At 44.5% G+C, this 17886-nt stretch overlaps 1 protein-coding gene across 4 annotated transcripts in view; it reads left to right on the top strand.

Moving 5' to 3' along the window:
• Window positions 1-2211: 2211 nt before the first annotated feature.
• MITF (melanocyte inducing transcription factor) overlaps window positions 2212-17886 on the top strand; it is a 222188-nt gene continuing 206513 nt past the window's right edge. For all 4 annotated transcript variants that reach the window (XM_044253176.1, XM_044253173.1, XM_044253174.1 and 1 more), the window contains exon 1: window positions 2212-2443. In XM_044253176.1, the coding sequence (XP_044109111.1) occupies window positions 2340-2443 (104 nt within the window). In that variant the 5' untranslated portion in view covers window positions 2212-2339. The remainder of the gene's footprint in view (window positions 2444-17886) is intronic.

Below are 17886 nucleotides of genomic sequence, written 5' to 3'. Positions count from 1 at the left end.
ATTATGTAGATTAATGGTATGGCTTCCCATAGGGAAGTGTCTAAAGGAGTGAAAAGTTTTTAGAGTGATTGATTACTCGAACTCTTTTGGTTGCAAGTAACAAAACTCTAAACCATAATAGTATCAGGAAAAAGAAAGAATTTTAGGCTTGTATCTCTGGAAAACCTAAGGGTATCTGTTTCTCTGATTGTTTATCTTATCTCATGGTCTCAGTTTTGGTCAGCTTCCCTCTGTGGCCATAAATAATTAGTTTTAAGTTGTCTTCCTTGGAACATCATACTTTCACACATTAGCCTCTCCTGGTTGCCCTACAGAAAAGTTCAAAGAAGAACTTTTAGTCATGTTAGTGTCCTCTGTTCATCTCTAAAGGAATCGCTGTTGCTAAGGAAAAGGGGCTATTTATTGGTCAGGATTAATTCACATACCCACTCCCATTAGCAGATGACACTCTAATTAATAATTCTGTCACATGTGATAGAAGAGAACGTTTCCTTAAGCCAGGGCAGATGAGACCAGAAGAAAAGGTGTAGGGGAAAAAAATAGCGGTTATCTGTGTGTACCTCAGGGCAACCTTAGCTCAGAGCCCTACCCTACAGGTCTCTCTGGAAGGTGCACTTTGTTGGAAGTAAATTCAGGTCTCTTAGCTTTCTCGACAGTTTTTTTCCCCCTTCAGGTTTAGTTCGTTTGGTCTAGTAGGTCATTCTTTGATGTAATGAGTGACATAGTGGACTATTTCATTACAGTCCTAAAGAGGTTATACACTGCAGTTCTAACCTGAAGTTCTTGATAACCTTTAAGGGGTCAATGGAATCTGGGAGAAGTCCAATCACCAGTCCAGTCTCCTTAGAGTTTTATCCAAGGATGATCATTTAGTTTACTACTTCTGGAAGGACAAACACACAGATGAAGTGTTGGTCTGAGAGGAATATCTTTAAGATACAATAGATGAAAGAATGATCATTGGGCAGCATTTTTATAGACCATAAATCACTTTCCCTTGCATTTGACCTTGCAACATCTTCTAGGACAGGTTTGCCAATCTCTTTTGTTACAGATGAAGAAACTGAGGCTTCTAATCATCAGTGACATGCCCAAGATTACATAGTACTTTAGACAGGGATTTAAGGATTTCAACTTTGAGTCTCATAAGTTTAAATGCCACCCTCTAAGTCTACTGCCTCCCTGATGCCTCCAGACATTTTTAAAAGAAGGAACACATCCTTTTGGAACTAATCAGAGGGAAGGTCTGGAGGTACAAATGAGCCATATTTAAGCCTGTTGTTTTGTTACCTAAATGGGTGTCAGAAAACTCAGGCAGGAGGAAGACACCTGAACAATTCATTCACCCCCAAATTCACTCCTGAATTGTTAGGAAAATCTCGTTTGAACTCCCAGCCAACTGAGAAATTAGAGGCAGACAGTGACGACGTTGTTTTGTAACTTTGTGCCTTTTAAAATTAACAGAAACTTTCAAGTGCTGCTTTAGATTAAAAGTGGCTAACCGGATATAGGGAAAAGAGCCACTCAGCAGGATGAATAGTATTGTAAAAGCCCAGACTGAGTTATAGAAAAGGAATGCAGAAGAAAAATTTTTTACAATAATGTTTTAATTATAAAACGAAGGCAAATTCCTTCACTCCATTCCAATCTGAGGACAAGCTGATATGTCGCAGAAGCGCTGGGAAGCATACAGCCTGATAGTAAGTCCTTTTATTTTAAGGCAGGCTTGAAGGCTAAAACTTTCCAGTGCCCAAACCCTTCACGAATGAAAAAAAAAAAAAAAAATATATATATATATATACATATATATATATATATATTTTTTTTTTTTTTTTTTTTACGGAGTTGGCGTGCCCTCGCAAATGTCTGAGCTGGGAGTAGGGGTGACGGGAGGAGAGCAAGGCTGAGTCCATTCTTATTAATATTAAATAGCCAAGTCTGTACCCTTGAAGCAAGTGGGGAGAAAAGAGCGAGAGGAGCTGCTGACATTGACAATGAATCCAAACAGGAGTTGCAATAGCGGTGTCCACCACGTTGCCTCTGCCCCCGCCTGGCCTTCTGGGAGTTGTAGTTTTAGCGGGAGCGGCTCCCTGGCGAGCCGGGAACACCCCGTCCGGGCCGAACTACAGATCCCAGGCAGCGCGCGACCGCCCGCCCCTCCCGCCCGGGTGCGAGTGTAAACTCGCCGCGCCGGGGCGGGCGGCCGCGAGCGGGCGAGCGGGCTGAGCTGGGCACTGCGCGGGGGCGCACCGCTCCGGGGACCCAGGCCCCGTCACCTTCCCTTTGCCCCGGGGCTCTGGTCTCACTTTCGAGCAGTGGACGGACGGGAAGCGGGAGCCATGCAGTCGGAATCGGGGATCGTGCCGGATTTCGAAGTCGGGGAGGAGTTTCACGAAGAGCCCAAAACCTATTACGAACTCAAAAGTCAACCTCTGAAGAGCAGGTGAGTGGTGACAGCTGGAGGGAGGCGCGGCGGGCGGCTGGGGGGCCCCGCGCCCCACACCCTGGGGCGGGGAAAGCCGCTCGCTCGGGCTCTGGGACAAGGGCCCCGTGTCCTTGCCCGGGGGCAGAGGGCGAACTGCCCCCCGCAGTTGGGGGCCGCGCCTGCGGGGCTGGTCCACCCCTGGGGGGGCTCCGCCCAAGTGCGCGTCGGGGGCGCCGCATGCAGCCCGGGACGGCCGGCCCAGGTGAGGGTTCCCTCGTCTGGGGATACCAGCTGCTGAGATCGGGTGGGGGCTGGGGAGGGACCAGGCGCGCAGGTTGGGGAGGAGGAGCGCGGGTCCCGGACGCTGTCCGGGTGGGAAAGAGGGAAAAAAAGAGTTTCTCGTGAACCCCTTTTCTGGAGATCCTAGCGGGTTGAGGACTCAGAGAGGGAGTGCTTGGGGTGGATTGAGGCGCGAGGGAAGCAATTAGTTCGTCTGTTGTCGCCTCCTAGGAGTCGGGCTCCTCTGGGAAAGCCCGCCCCTGGCCGCCTCCAGGTGATGCTTCCCGAGCCCCGCCTCTCACCTTGCAGACCTCGCCACCCGCGCGCGGGCCGGTTTGGGGCCGCGGGTGGGCGTGTCTCTCGTCCAGGTTAAACTCCCTAGGCAATAGAGTTCCATTCAAATCCAGGCCTCCCCTGGAGGGGAAGAAGCCTTGGAACTGGAGGATATTGGGACACACCTGCTTGGCAGGGCCCCTGCTTGACTGCGACACGTGTTTTATTTGCTGGGGACTGCTCCAAAACTTTCTGGAGAGAAGCGAAGACACCCGTTGGTCTGGCGCCCCACCGCGTCGAGTGCCCACTTCCTATGCTACCTCCATTTCCACTCGTCCATCGCAATGGGTTGGGTATCTTCCTTTCTCTGTCCTGTGGTCCCTCGGGGCATTTCCATTGTTTACCAAGGGGGAGATGGTCCTTTGAGGTTGTGATAGTAGAGAAGGATTTATGTCCACCCCTTTCAGTTGAGAAAGGAGATGAGGCTTTACCGGGAAGGTTCAGCAGTGCTTCTGTACCCATCTCAAACCTTCCTGCCTACCCCTCGCAGCGGGCAGAGTCTGGGTGAAGGGGCCTGGCTGGCAGAGGGCGAGAGGTTCCAGAAATCAGGGAGGAAGAGAAGGGCAACGGAATCAGGAGGGAAGTAGGACAGTCTTTGCTTCTGGGGCGCGTGGGGCTGGTATTTGCTCCAGTGGCAAGCAGCACCAGGTTCGTTTACTTCAGGGCTGTGTCAAGACTCTGAATCCAAGTCTGGGAAGAAAATCTGGGAACGACATACCCACTGACTGGGCTGCTAAAGCAGTCTCTTTGCAGATGCTTGAAGGGGATTGGAAGGAAATGCAGCTAGATGCCTAAAACCAGCCTTTAGTTGATAGTTTCTCTTCATAATGGCTGTTTTGTGTGTGAGCATAGATTGTGTGTGTTGGGGGTTGGGGGGTTTTGAGTAATATTGTGTAAAGGGTATTGTTGGTTATGCTCACTGGGGCTTTATGTGCATTCGGCTGAAGGGACCAGTGTTTTACCGAGCGGTCTCTGCTTTTGCTTCTATAAGCAAATGCTTACATGGCCAGAATGAGGGAGTGAGTGTTTGAGTGTGTGTGTGTGTGTGTGTGTGTAGTCCTGAAAGAAATGAATTAACCGGACTGTTTGGAACATTTTTGATGGGAGCTGATACATAACATTAAATGAGTTTGAGAGAGTGAGGAAAATACCATCTGGAAAAACCCAAATGAGTGCCATGAAACTCATGTTGAAGGATTTGGGCCTGTTCTTTTTCAGAGTCGGCAAAAAATTACTTGCAAGGGTGAACGTCCTCGGTAGCTAGCTAGCATGTGTAAGGAAAAATGTGGGTACGTGGGAAGCAATGGCTTCACACGTTGAAGCTAGAAACAGGTGCGGGACAGAACCGGTATGGAGAGGAATGCTAAATTAAAAAAGTTGTTGTAAAACTTGTCTGTGGAGCAGACACATGCTCTTTGAAATAAACCAGTTAAATAAAATCTGTGAATAAATATATTGGGTTGGCAAAATTTCCCTATACTGTTTTCCACAGTTGTCTAACTTATTGTCATCGGCATCTGTTGTGTGACTTTAAAAGGGCTACATGTTGTTGGGGGCCTCCTCATGGCTTTTTGTCTGAAGTCTTTGCCAGGGCACCTCCCTTCTTGTAAGTGTTGGTTGGAAAAAGCAGAAATGGAAAGGTTAAGACTGCCGTAGCCGTTTCGTCTATCAGTTATATTCTCTGGATTGCGTCTTGGAGTTGAAAATGTGTTCGGAGTCGGCCCACCTCTCAGCAGCTCCTCTGCTCCCTCTTTGGTCCAAGTCCTCACCAGCCTGTGCCAGGGTGATTGCTGTAGTCTCTTAACTGCTCTCTTGCCTTCTCCACCTTTCTGGTGGATTTTCTACATGGCAGCTTTAATGTTCCCGTTAAAATTGGTTCTCGAGGGGGGCAGATTTTTGCCCCCCAGGGGTCATTGGACAATGTCTGGAGTTATTTCTGTTTGTCCGAATGAAAGGGCGTTGGTACTGGTCTTCAGTAAATGGAAGCCAGAGATGCTGCTAACCATTCTGTAATGCACAAGAGAGCCCCGGCAACAGAGAACTATCTGGCCCTCAATGGTCATCGCCAGTGCTGAGAGACAGTGAGTTAAAACGTGCCACATCATGCCATTCTCTGCTTAAAATTCTCCAGTGGCTCCTAGTTTCAGTAACACTCGAAACCCTTTAACTGGTAAAGGCAGCCTATATGGTCAAGCTCCCTGTCAGCTCTGAGTTCATGTGCTGTCGCCCAGCTCATTTCGTCGCTGTTCCTGGAGCACTCCAGACCCCTTCATCGTAAGGCCTTTGAATGTTGTTCTTGCTGGTGCCTCTGCGTGGACCATCTTTGCCCAGAGAGCCATAGCGCTCACTTCCTCACCAGCTTCAGGTCTTACTTTTAATATCCTTAGCAGGCCCATCCCACTACGTACAATTGCTTTCCCTCCAGACTCTCATCTTCCTTGCCCTGCTCTATTGGTTCCATAATATTTATATTACAACGGACCCTATCATTTTTAATATGTTATGTTTATGTTTCTCCCCAGTAGACTGCCAGCTTCAAGGGAGCAGGGTTTCTGTCTGTTCCTCGTTTACTGTTGTGTTCCTAGAATCTAGAGCAGAGTTTCTCAACCTCAGTGCAGTTGACGTTTCGTGCTGTATAATTCTTTGTTGTGGGAACAGTTCTGGGCATTGCACGACGTTCAGCAGCATCCTTGGCCTCTGCCTGCTCGAGGCCAGTAACCCTCTGTGCCTAGTTGTGACCACCGGAAATGTGTCTAGACCCTGCCAGATGCCCATGAGGGGCACAGTCACCCCTGTTTCCAAACAGTTGGCCTAGAACTTTGCCTGGCACAGTAATGCTTCATTGTTTGAACAGGTGTTACTTTCTCCTTTAGGACTCCACTTAGGATGGGGTGCTTGGTTCTGATTTTGCATTCAAATTGCAGCCTTGGGGTGCCTGGGTGGCTCAGTGGGTTAAGCCTCTGCCTTTGGCTCAGGTCATAATCTCAAGGTCCTGGGATCGAGCCCCGCATGGGGCTCTCTCCTCAGCAGGGAGCCTGCTTCGTCCTCTCTCTCTACCTGCCTCTCTGCCTACTTGTGATCTCTGTCTGTCAAATAAATAAATAAAATATTAAAAAAAACAAAACAAAACAAAATTGCAGCCTTTTAAATTAGGTACCGCCAAGGTCTCTCCAAAGAGGAGCTTATGTACTCTTTGTTCAGGCTAAGCTCAGATTTGCAGGTGTTTCATGAAGAAAGACAGTTTCATTCCTAAGCCAGTCCTCCTGGCCTTTAGGAGTGTGAAGCTTCTGGGTTTAGATCGCGTGAACCCCCTTTTGGTCATATTCAATGGCAAATCTGTGTTAGAGGAAGACACATGCTATGCGGGAGGGTTCTAATGAAGAATTGCTTGCAGTTTGGTGTCCTCGGCAAGGTTTTGTTTGTTTGTTTTTAAATTTTATTTATTTGAGAGAGAGAGAGCACAGAGAGAGAGAGAGAGAGAGAGAACCAGATTCTTCATTGACCAGAGAGCCCCCCACTCCGGGGCTTGATCCCAGGACTCTGGGATCATGACCTGAGCGGAGTCACCTAGGCACCAACCCCTGCATCACGCAGCAAGGTTTTTGAAGCCTTTGTGTGTTCTCCTGGGAATGAGCTCTGAATGGTGGGTGGCAGGGGAAAAGTGCCAGATATCAAGGGTGAACCCAGAATTCACACATCGGCACAGTCCCATCAGGGAAACACATGTGGAGCTGTTCAGTGCGTTCCTAGCAGTGCAGGAACTCTCTGTAGGGCTTTGGGATCTGAAAACTTTTAAAAACATGGTCACATCTCTCAGGTTTAAGGTTCTCTTGTTCACTTTACTAGGTGTGAAATTTTGTGGCTTTGTAGTCACTAATGCCCCTTTCCTGGACAGACTTCAGAATTGACCGAATCTATTTCCAGTTTACTCTTTTCCAAAATTTAATTGCATTTTAGGTAACTGTTGTCTAACTTCCTGCAAATTAGAAATGGGAATGAGAGTGAGTCTTAGTTTTATTATGGCAAGATAGGATACAGCTGTAGTTCCCAAATGCTGATTCATAGATGTGTGAAGTTTTCACAGGTTCGTGGTGAAATGAGAAAGACAAAGACTATTGTGTCACACGCACACTCACGCATTTTAGTATAAGGCCATTGCTGTTTCTTGGATTTATTCTGAGATTTTGTCTCCTGTCTTCCTATTAAAAATACCCTTTCTGAACCTGCGTGTTTTCTACTCTGTCTTTCCTTCTTATTGCAGGCTGGGACCCAGACACAGTGGTAGTTATTTTGCTTAACCATAAAGCCAAGGGCAATACCCTAGGGAACACTGAAAAGACAAGATTAGAAGGAACGCAGACATCTGAATGAACTTGTGGAACACAGCTGGCTCTCCGTCTGATCTATCAGTTCGAACTTCTACTTGAAATAGAAATTTCTCTGATTAAAATATTTTATTAAATATAATATTTAATATAAAATATTAAAATATTTAAAAAATATTTTCAAAAAATACACTTTTTGAAATGGTAATCCATTCTTGGCAAAACAAAACTGTCAATCTCTTACTGGTTTCTGTGAGTTTTCTTGATTTTTCTGTCTGTCCGATCTGCAGGGAACTGCCAGCATTATTCTGACATCACTGTCTCTAACTAGCTGGGTGACCTTGGGAAGGCTGGGTGACTCCTGCCTTCAGTTTATTCATCTGACTAATGGAGGCCTGCATCCTAGGGGTCTTAAAAACAGTAGCTGTGACATTGACTGTGGGAGAGTATTAGCACGGTGCCAGGCACATAGTAAGGGTTCAGTAAAATGCTAGCAAATGGTGTTCTGGTTATTAGTTATTACTTCTTCATTACTTAGCAGTGAGTTCTGACATTCCAGAAGGTGTTTGCCTTTGGTTCTCTTTGGCTTTCTTCCCTAAGGCCAGAGTTGTTGGTGAACAACCACCAGTCTCCTAATGAATAGCACCACTTAATGAGGTATTCAGAGACATTTTTTCACATTTTATATTTTTGATCCAACCCATACAAATTTATTAGTGCTGGTTTTAAAAAAAAAAAAAGCAGTTATGGCCTCAAACCTCATATTCAGCACGTGTCTACTGAGCTCTGGTATGTGCAAATTAACACCAATAAACATAGTTAACATTCATGGAGCACATACCCTGTGCCAGGGTTTTTATGTCTGTTTTTATGTATGTGGGCTTAGTCTTTGCAAAAACTTGCATGAGATGATAATAGTGAATAAAAACAACTAGGATGTTAATTATAATTTTTGAAACTGGTAATTCTTACACAGTGCTTGGTACCAGCCTCACTGTATATTTTGCTTGTATTAATTCAGTTAGTTTTCCCTTCAACCTTGGGTATATGTATTTTTATTATTCCTATTTTTAAAAATATTATTTATTTGAGAGAGAGAGAGAAAGCAGACTCCCTGCAGGAAGCCCGATACAGGACTCGATCCCAGGACCCAGATATCATGACCTGAGCTGAAGGCAAGACGCTTAACCGACTGAGCCACCCGGGTGCCCCCTATTATTCCTATTTTACAGGGAAAGAAATTGGGATATAGTAAGTGGATGGGCCTGGTTTTAACCTGAGACCGCCTGGCTCTAGCCCCAAGCTCTTGTGCACTAGCCACGTAAGAGGACCGTGCACAGCAGCAGAAATGCAGCGCTGCATAGTTCTGTATGTTCCCAAAAGCTCCCAGCGGGGGAAGGAAAGAACACATGGCCCCAGCTAAACATACGAGGCAGAGCGTGAGCTTATGGGGAGGTGGGCATCAGCAATGGGCCTTTCCCAAAGGAAGGGACATTGGAAGCCAGTTTTGGGAACAGGTAGGGATATTTGCATTTGGCCTCGAAGGTCAAGCAATACTTAAGCATTATTTCTCTACAACGTTCAATAAAATGTTAGACCTCTTGGAGAACATGTCCAGTTCCATGGACTTCTGGGGGGTTTGGTTGCCTTTTAAATGTTTCAGCAGACTCCCGAACCTTCCTGAGGGTCTGGGAGCACCTGGTGGTGGCAGAGACCAGCTGCACACGGACAGCTTCAGAGGGAGCCATGACGAAGTGCTCTGCGCAGGCTTTGCCACGTGACCGCTGCATGTGTGTTTAAGACACTTAGCTTCTGGGCCTCAGTTTCTTTAATGGTAAAATGGGGTCAAGAGAACCATTCTCTTGCTTTTGGGATAAGTTTTAAAGTGGAAATAAAATCTGTTAAAGTGCTTTGCAGAGGGCCTAGCACATATTAGTAATATAATTCTTTCTTTTCTACTTTAACGTGGACATTTTGTTCTTCTTCCTGATAATAACTAAGACACATATAGATCTGTGAATCTGAAGCCAAATAGGCAAGATCGAGGTGCCTCACACTGGCAGGTGTTCAAGTCTTATTATGCAAATGAGTTTTGTGGTATGATTAGATGGGAAATTTGATTAAAGTGGATTGTAAGTGTTGGTTCTGCGTGTTATTAGAAATTTCCTTTTCCTGAGTGTGGCTATTTATGGAATTTATTTAAGTGTATGTATGTGTGTGTGTTTTTAATTGCCTTTGAGTTCTGCAGTGCAGTTTGCACAGGCTGATGTTTATATCTGCTCCAGTTGTGCAAGAAGTGGAAAATATCCTTTTTTTAGAACAGGTCACATGTGCTTACTGTCAGGAATAGGACCTCAGTGTAAAAAAATGTATCTTGGGACAAATCAAAGTTACTAAATTTCTCCCTCCAACTGCTTTGTTTCAGAACTGGCAGTATTAGGATAAATAATAGGGGGGAAAAAAAAACCACTCAGCTATTTTTTTTCGGGGGGGGCATTTTTCAAGGACAGTAAGCAAGAGTTTCACTTGTTTTGTGTATGTGTTTGCATGGGTGTTTTAAGTATGAAATGTACTTTGCTGTTAGGTTTGTCTCACCAAAGTAAATTATAAAAATATGTTTGACTCCACTCCAGTTATATGCATAATTTGGAGAAAATAATCAAGAAAATGGGTCAGAGATATTAAATGGAATTACTACAGGCTTTTGATAGTGTAAAGACAAGTCGCGGGTTGTAAGCTGGTTTTTGTGAGTCTAGCAAACATTTCTAGGGCGGGGATTCCACTGAGTCATGAAGTCTGTCTTTATGGAGGCAGATGTAGGCTGAGGGCAAAAAGACCTGCAGGCAGGTCTGGATCTCTTTTGTGATTGGGCCCTCCCCACCAACGTCCCCCCCCCCCAATTCTCTGTTCCTGAGGTCTTGGGGCGAGGACCAGGCTCCTCCTTTCTCTAGGTTGATTCTTGAACATGGCTTCCTTATTTCTTTCCCTCCTTTGGCCTTTCATGCAGGCCACAAAGAACAAAGGGATACACCTTTGCGGCGTTCATGCTGCGAGACCTCTGTCCTGAGATTCAGAACCATGAGGTCCTTGTCTACGAGTTTCAAAATTTCCGTGGCTTCTCAAACAGTAGGCGCTGCCCCAAGTGTGTTGCAGATGATAACCTATTGGTTGCTTTCCACCTGAGTCAGAAGTTGAGGCAGGGGGAAGAGTGGGGCAAAGGTGAGAGAAAAACCCACGGGGAGGTAAATGGAACCTCAGAATCGTGAGGACTCTAGTGTCCTCCCCAAGGTGTTTTTAAAACATCCCTCAGTCACTTTAGGCAGAGTCTGTCTAACTTTGGGTCAGAAGGACCTCCATTTATTTGTTTTTCCTTTTCTCCCTCCTTACAGAAGTTATTTATTAAGTGCCAATGGTGTGTCAGGCTCTGTGCTGGCTGGAGGGAATCAAATGTAGAACCAGACAGGTCAGGTTCCAGCTACCGTGGCGTTCCGTTTTGGAGATGGGAACGTAGTTAATAATGTACCAAATAAATGGACAGTATAATTTTTGTTGCTCAATAGGGTGTAATTGATACAGCGTGATTGGGAAAGAAGGGGATTTTTTGATTGGATCTGATATCAGATCTTATGACCTCATGGAGGAGGTGATTTTGAGGCAAGACCTGCGTGTCTGAAAAAAAGTGTGCAGATCTTGGTGCTACCACTCACTAGCTGTGTGACTTCGGACAAGTTACCCAACCTCTTCAAATGTCAGTTCCCTAACCTCTTTGAATCTCAGTTCCTTCTTTTGTAAAATGGGGGCAGTAGCTACCTTGTAGGGGTGCTGTGTGGATAAAAGGAATTGCCTATAAAGCCACTAACATTAGGCTTCACCTCATAGGTGTTAGGAGACACACAGGACTGGTTTAAAGCCATACATGAATAGTGGAGAAAAATACAGACATTAATCTTCCCTGTAACTGTTTATAACTTGGATTTAAGTGTTTTCCTAATGTTGAGTGAGTCACAGATTTATGCTTGTCTTTATAAACCTAAGCTCGGACTGAAAGTGGAGATGGGTCTTGTTATTTTTATTATCCTTTCTTTCCTCCAGGATCATCTTACTTGAGTTGTCCCCTTGCTCTTTTCACTGTTGCTGCATTGAGATCATTCCTGTTTGACCAGGCTTTGCCTAGGAATGGTTTCTGGTTGGATTTTGAATTAAGTTTTGGTATAAAGGAGAAGGCCAAGGGCTCTAGAATTAAAGTGTTGAGCTTAAGAGTCATTTAACACAATACACACGTACACCACGAGCAGCTCTTACGGAACTCCTGACTTGCAGTCCTGTGTTTCAGCCCCTAGATCACGCTTCCTCTTCACACTGATGTGAAAATGTCAGTGTTGGTACAGAAATGGAAATTCAAGAAGCCTCTCTTCCCACACAGCACCTCAAGCTTTCATCAGTGTTGACATCTACAGGCAATAGCACGTTTTTAATTCAACAACTTAAAACAAAAATCTTCAAAGCTTTCGAATTCCAGTAACTGTGTTCTTTGATTCAAGTACTCATGGAGTGGTGACTTTCAAAAGGAAAAATCCTGGGTCATGTGAGAACAAATATTTTAAATCCAAATGCAGTGGGTTACAGGTCTGTGGAGTGCACGGGTAGAATCCTGTCCTTCTATAAGAAAATTGTGGTTTGTTGAGCAACTTCAGGAAGGCATCTGTGGCCTTCACCCTTGCCACCCCCGCCCCTTCCCCAAAGTGGGATAACTTGCTGAATCATTCACACGCATTTGTCTGTGTTCTTCTGTGATCAAAGGCAGAATGGGAAAAGTGGTTGTCTCCACTGTTGGGAATGTAGAACTTACATTGTAGAATGTTTGCCTTCTAGGAAGCTTAACTTGTTTTGGTGAGAAGAAGATTTGAAGTTGGGAAGATTCATTTAGCCTGATGGCAGAGTTTATGAAATTACAAACTGACAGATAGGAATGCTGCATTTCCTTTGGTACCTTTATTGTAAAATCTTCCTAAATACAAACTGGTTTCAAGACACATGTTTTGGGGCACCTGGGTGGCTCAGTGGGTTAAAGCCTCTGCCTTCAGCTCAGGTCATGATCCCAGGGTTCTGGGATCGAGCCCCACATTGGGCTCTCTGCTCGGCGGGGAGCCAGCTTCCTCTTCCCCTCTCTCTCTCTCTCTGCCTGCCTCTCTGCCTACTTGTGATCTCTGTCAAATAAGTAAATAAAATCCTAAAAAAAAAAAAAAAAAGACACATGTTTTTCAGAGCATACATTTCAGTTTTGTAACTGGAGATTTGAAACTTGATGAAAGGAAAAGCATGCAGAAACCCTTAAGATGATTTCCTGATGTCTGTATTCTTCTGTGATCAAAGGCAGAATAGGAAAAGTGGTTGGAACCTAGCACAGTCCGGTAGAGCCTACTGGAGGATCTCAGTGAGATCTGGCCACACTGTCTTGCTTGCATCTCTCAGCATTTGGTGAGAATACTCTAAAATTGAGTCAGTGAACAGTAACACAGATAATGCAACAATCCGTCCTGCATCAAAAGAATCGGGTACATTTTTGTTTTGTTTTTTAGCCTTTGTAGTTTTTCAGCAAAATTTGGAAAGGTGCTGTTGCTTTGTTGTATTACTGAGCCCGCATAACAGCACCATTTAAATTTAGAACATTGGCACCTTGGCTGGTAGAACCCTTTGCAACTAATTTATAATGCTTTTGGCAGAGAATAACTATGAATAAACATTAAAATAGTGTTGGCCAGTTAGGGTCATTTACTTTCAAGGGAAGAGGATGACACCAGCCATGCATTCTTAAAAATTCCATTTATTTAGTTTTAAAAGAAGAGTTTGCAATAGCGTAGTGAAACAGTACCTAAAAATATAGGCAACTAGCATGATTCCTGACATTCCAAATAAAAGTCTGTCCATTTGCTGCAAGGAAGTGTGTTTGGAGAGTAACTGTTTGTGAGAAATTGGCACTGGCTTGCGTGTTGGACAATTGGTGTGTAGACTTTTTGGAACCATACCTTGCGTCAGCTTAGCAAGGTCATTTGTCCACTTGTCTTTAGGTAGGTAAACACTAATGATGTTTTATCTAAGTAAATGCTGTATATGTACATGCTAAATGATGGGATCCCGGAATGCAGTTTTAATGATACTGATTGCATATGGAAGCTTGAAGTCTTTGTTGATTCAGAAACGAACCAGAAGTTTTGATGGCACTTGCTTGGTCATAGCATCATAATCACTGAAAGGCGTGATTTAACAGCAGGAGGCTGAATGACAAGGACAGTTAATTGAGGTTTGTTTTTGGAGTCAGTGATACTGACTGAGTCAGTCATTCTGCTGGTCTGCTCTACCCTCTATCCCATTCTTGGGTTCATATACTTGGCATCTTTCTAGTCACTTCTCACTGGCAGACAACTTCCCTTTCTTTATGTGTTTTCTCTAGTAGACACCTTTAGTTTGCCTGCTCATAGTCTCCTTTCCAAATTCCAGTAACAACCCCTTCCCACATGCTCAGCCCATCTGCTTCAGTTTCACGGTTCTAGGAGTGGAGAATTTGACACGGGCCTTGCCATGGTTCTTTATCATGGAGGTTGGTTTTAGGGAGGTACATGTTGACTAGTGAAAATGAATGCCAGGATTTTATTAGGATGCTAACAGAAAGATTCTCCTTTTATTTCCATTGATCTTGAACTTTGGGGGAGATGTCGGGGTTTAGCATAAAGATACCTCATAGGCAGAGAACAAGCAAGTTCTTAAATTAGGTTAATGTTAGTTGGTGTAGCAAAATGACGTGCAACGGTCGTACGTATAAATAGTTCCTGCTTGGCAGGCAGCTTTCCTCCACCTGGCAAATCAAGGACTCAGACTCCTTCTGTCTTCTGGTTCTCCCTCTGCCTAGGACCCTGGAGTCCTTCGTGTCTGGTGGTAGAAAGGAAGAAGAGGAGGAGAAGGCATAACTAAGGTCCAAAAGTGATAGGCCTCACTTTTGCTCAGATTCTATTGACAAGGACCAGACTCCCATCTGTGTCTGGATGCAGGGGTGGGAGCTGGAAAATGCAGATGTCAGCTGGGCAGCGATGTTTGTCTGCTAGAAAAGTGTGCATTTTGGGTGGATGGCCAGCCATCTTTGCTGTGATCCTATTAGGAGTATTTCACTTCCGGATCAAGTTGTGGCTTTCCTTGGTAGGCCTAGTTAGGCTTATCTTTGGACTTTTCTGTTATTTAATCAATAAATTCCTCTTCTAAGTATACATGGTTAGTTGGGATTTTCTGCCACCTGCGTGGAGACTGTCCAAGCTTTTGTGTTGTCTGAATCCCACTCTCCAAGCTTTTGTGTTGTCCGAACCCCACCTTTCTGCAGGGCTTCCTATTCTACGTCATGGAGTAAAATCACCACCCCAGTTCCCTGCAACAGTAGCCCATCCACCACCACCACCGCCTGAGTGCAGTGGCTTTTCAACATGTGGCACTCAGGCTTGTTATAAATGCACATTCTCAGACTCTACCGCAGTCCTACTCAATCAGACACTGGTGGGCAGTCCCAGGAGTCTGTGTCTTAATAAGCCCTCCACAGTTGGTGGTGCTCACTCATGTTTGAGAAAGACTACCCCAATGCTCTCACCGTAAATCCTCTGTCTCCATATGGAGTTATGCTTATATTGCTGTTTTGGAATTAATAACTTCCGGGATTAGAATACATTTAATAAAAAAAAATGGGGTGCTGCTTGTTATGATCAGGTTAGGGATGATCCCTGGCAGTCATTCTGCACTGATTAAAAACCAAAAACCCAAACCCAAAAACTTTCCCTTCTAAAAAGTTCACTTTTAGATCTACCCTAATGAAACCAGGGAAGGATTCTTGGTCTTCTGAATGTGATCTCTGGGTGACTTGGAGTTAACCTAGCTGCACTGCCCTAAGGAGCCCTGGCCTGTACCTCAAGACAGGGTTGTGATACAGACTCCAAGAGTGTGCAGTCACATGACTGAAAGATTTGATTGAGAAATAGGGTGATGATTTTGAGCGTGCCCACATGACCAAATTGTTTTTCACAAAACTTCTGCTGAATAAAATTTGAAATACAGCTTTCAGCCTGTTTTCTTGTCTTAATGAATTCCAGACAGTGTGCAGAGCGTAGGAGCTTCCAAAACAGGGGGATGGAATGACTGGGACCTGCCAGCCTCTGTCTTGTCACAGAAAGGGTGTCCTGACTTCATGGAATCACTCCCCTTGTTCTGAATCTCACTGGGCCATTCACTTATCTGATGGATAGGTATAGACTGCGACAGGGAAGGACAAGGCCAAGGTTGTGTCAGACAAAAAGAGCCTATAGAGAACTGCCAGACTACTTACTTTAGCAGGAAACTCAACCTTTACCCCTAATCTACTTAGACCCAAGCATTTTTTGTTTGTTTGTTTTGTTTTGTTTTGCTGTATGCTGACCTTCTCCAAAGAAAAGGCCTGCATCTCTTCGTGTAAACTGGTTAAAAGCCCTCGCCAGTTGAAGTCTAAAGTTCTGGGTGTAACCTTTAGAATAAGACAGATTTGTAACTTGAATTCCAATTTGACTACCTTTAGCTTTTCTTTTCTTTTCTTTTTTTTTAATCATGGCAAGTTTTTCTTGTAGTTTTTATGTCAGTAGCAGGCTAAATGGGGCTCATGGACATTATTATGATCTAGGCTATGGAGTAATCATGCGAATTAAAAGAAATAGGTGAGTGAAGTGCTCAACCCCCAAACCTGGCTCTTGCTGCTGAGTATTTGGTCCTTGCATTCTGGTTCCCTTTCTATCCATAGCATCAATAAGGGTTTTGACTTGAAATGACTTTTTAGCCAGGAGGTAAAGGAGAGGGCCATAGATGAGAAGGGGGAGGCCTTAAGTGATCCTAAAGCTGGAGAATCCGCAGAAGGATCTTTGAGAGCTGAAGCAAGTCAAGTAGTGGCAAACTGTGGGAAGCCTAGCAGGGAGGCTTTTTAAAGATGGCACCTGCTATTTACAGGTAAGGCGTTCCCTTTGTTGCCAGAACAATCTTTGTCTTTATCAACATGTTGCCTTTCATCATAATTACAGACTATAGCAGGTGGAAGAATAAATAATAAGATGCGCTGATGGAGATTTCACAACACTGAGCAGTCTAGCAGCCGAGCTGTATCACTGTTTCCACATGGGAATCTGCCATTCCTAACTGTCAGCTTTCAACTTTGCCTCCAGTGAGGGCCTGCCTTATCTCTTCACATTTAACTCGGCAGCCTCTTCATATAGCTGTCCTTATCCGAAGTAAGCCGTGATACCCTGTGTTCCTGAACCTCAAAATCTTCATATCTTTTACTCTTCCAGGATTTTCCTGTCCTTCTAGCAAAGTATGGCTATTTTTGAGACTAGAGCCGAAGTTTTATTTATTTTTTTTTTTCAAAAGAATTGTTCATTTCATGCTTGCTTTTTAACCTTTATGCTGAATTTTCTGAAAACTTGATTCCTCTAGTCCTTTGTATCTGTATGGGCCATTTCAGTTAACCATCTATTTGGGTTTCCATTTATTGGTTAAACTGATCCTGTGATAAAACTGAAATGTTTTTTATCCACATCAATATGAAAGTTTCCTTGTCTTTTATTTTTCCTACCTTTATTGAGGTATAATTGACAAATAGAGTCGTATACTTTTAAGGTGTACAACTAGATGTTTTGATGAACATATACCACAGTCAAATAGCTTGCTTTTCTTGAGCCTCAGAAAGTTTCTCCCCCAAACCAGTGGCTAACCTGGTCACTAGAAAGCAGAAAGGGGATGAGCCCAAATAGTAACTTTCTGTCTCAGGAGACAAGTATGCATGACATGGCATACATAAGTAGATGCCTTCATCATTGCAGTTTTGATGTGTTGGCTGGGTACTGGGTTACCTGCCTCATCAGATTGCTGTGAAGATTCAGTGAGGTTCCGAGGACTTCCTGTAGGAAGGGTGCTGTAGATGCCGGCTCTCTGCTGGTGAGCCATGGCCCTACCATTCCTGCTGCACGACCATGAAACCTGTGTCGGACCCCAGTGAACCCATCTGCTGCTGCTCACATCACTGCCATTAGAATTTAGGGATTGGGGCACCTGGGTGGCTCAGTGGGCTAAAGCCTCTGCCTTTAGCTCGGGTCATGATGGTGGGGTCCTGGGATCAAGTTCCACGTCGGGCTCTCTGCTCAGCAGGGAGCCTGCTTCCCCCTCTCTCTCTCGGCCTGCCTTTCTGCTTACTTGTGATCTCTGTCTGTCAAATAAATAAATAAAATCTTAAAAAAAAAAAGAATTTAGAGAATTACCTAAGAAGCAAAGAAGTGGTTAATCTGTGCAAGTGCTATTGACTCTGTTGTTTGTCACTGGGGAGTAAATAAATAATTTAATTCCCTATAGCTTAAAACCCGCTGATCATATAGTCAGTTCTCAAAAGTTGGGAATATATGCAGCAAGTTTTTGGACATGTGCCAGCACTCATTTTTCTCTCCGAGTCTGCCAGGCCACTTTCCCCAACTCTCA

This window comes from Neovison vison, chromosome 6 (genome assembly GCF_020171115.1).
Source record: "Neovison vison isolate M4711 chromosome 6, ASM_NN_V1, whole genome shotgun sequence".
NCBI lineage: Eukaryota > Metazoa > Chordata > Mammalia > Carnivora > Mustelidae > Neogale > Neogale vison.
This window is presented reverse-complemented; position numbering and strand designations above follow the sequence as displayed.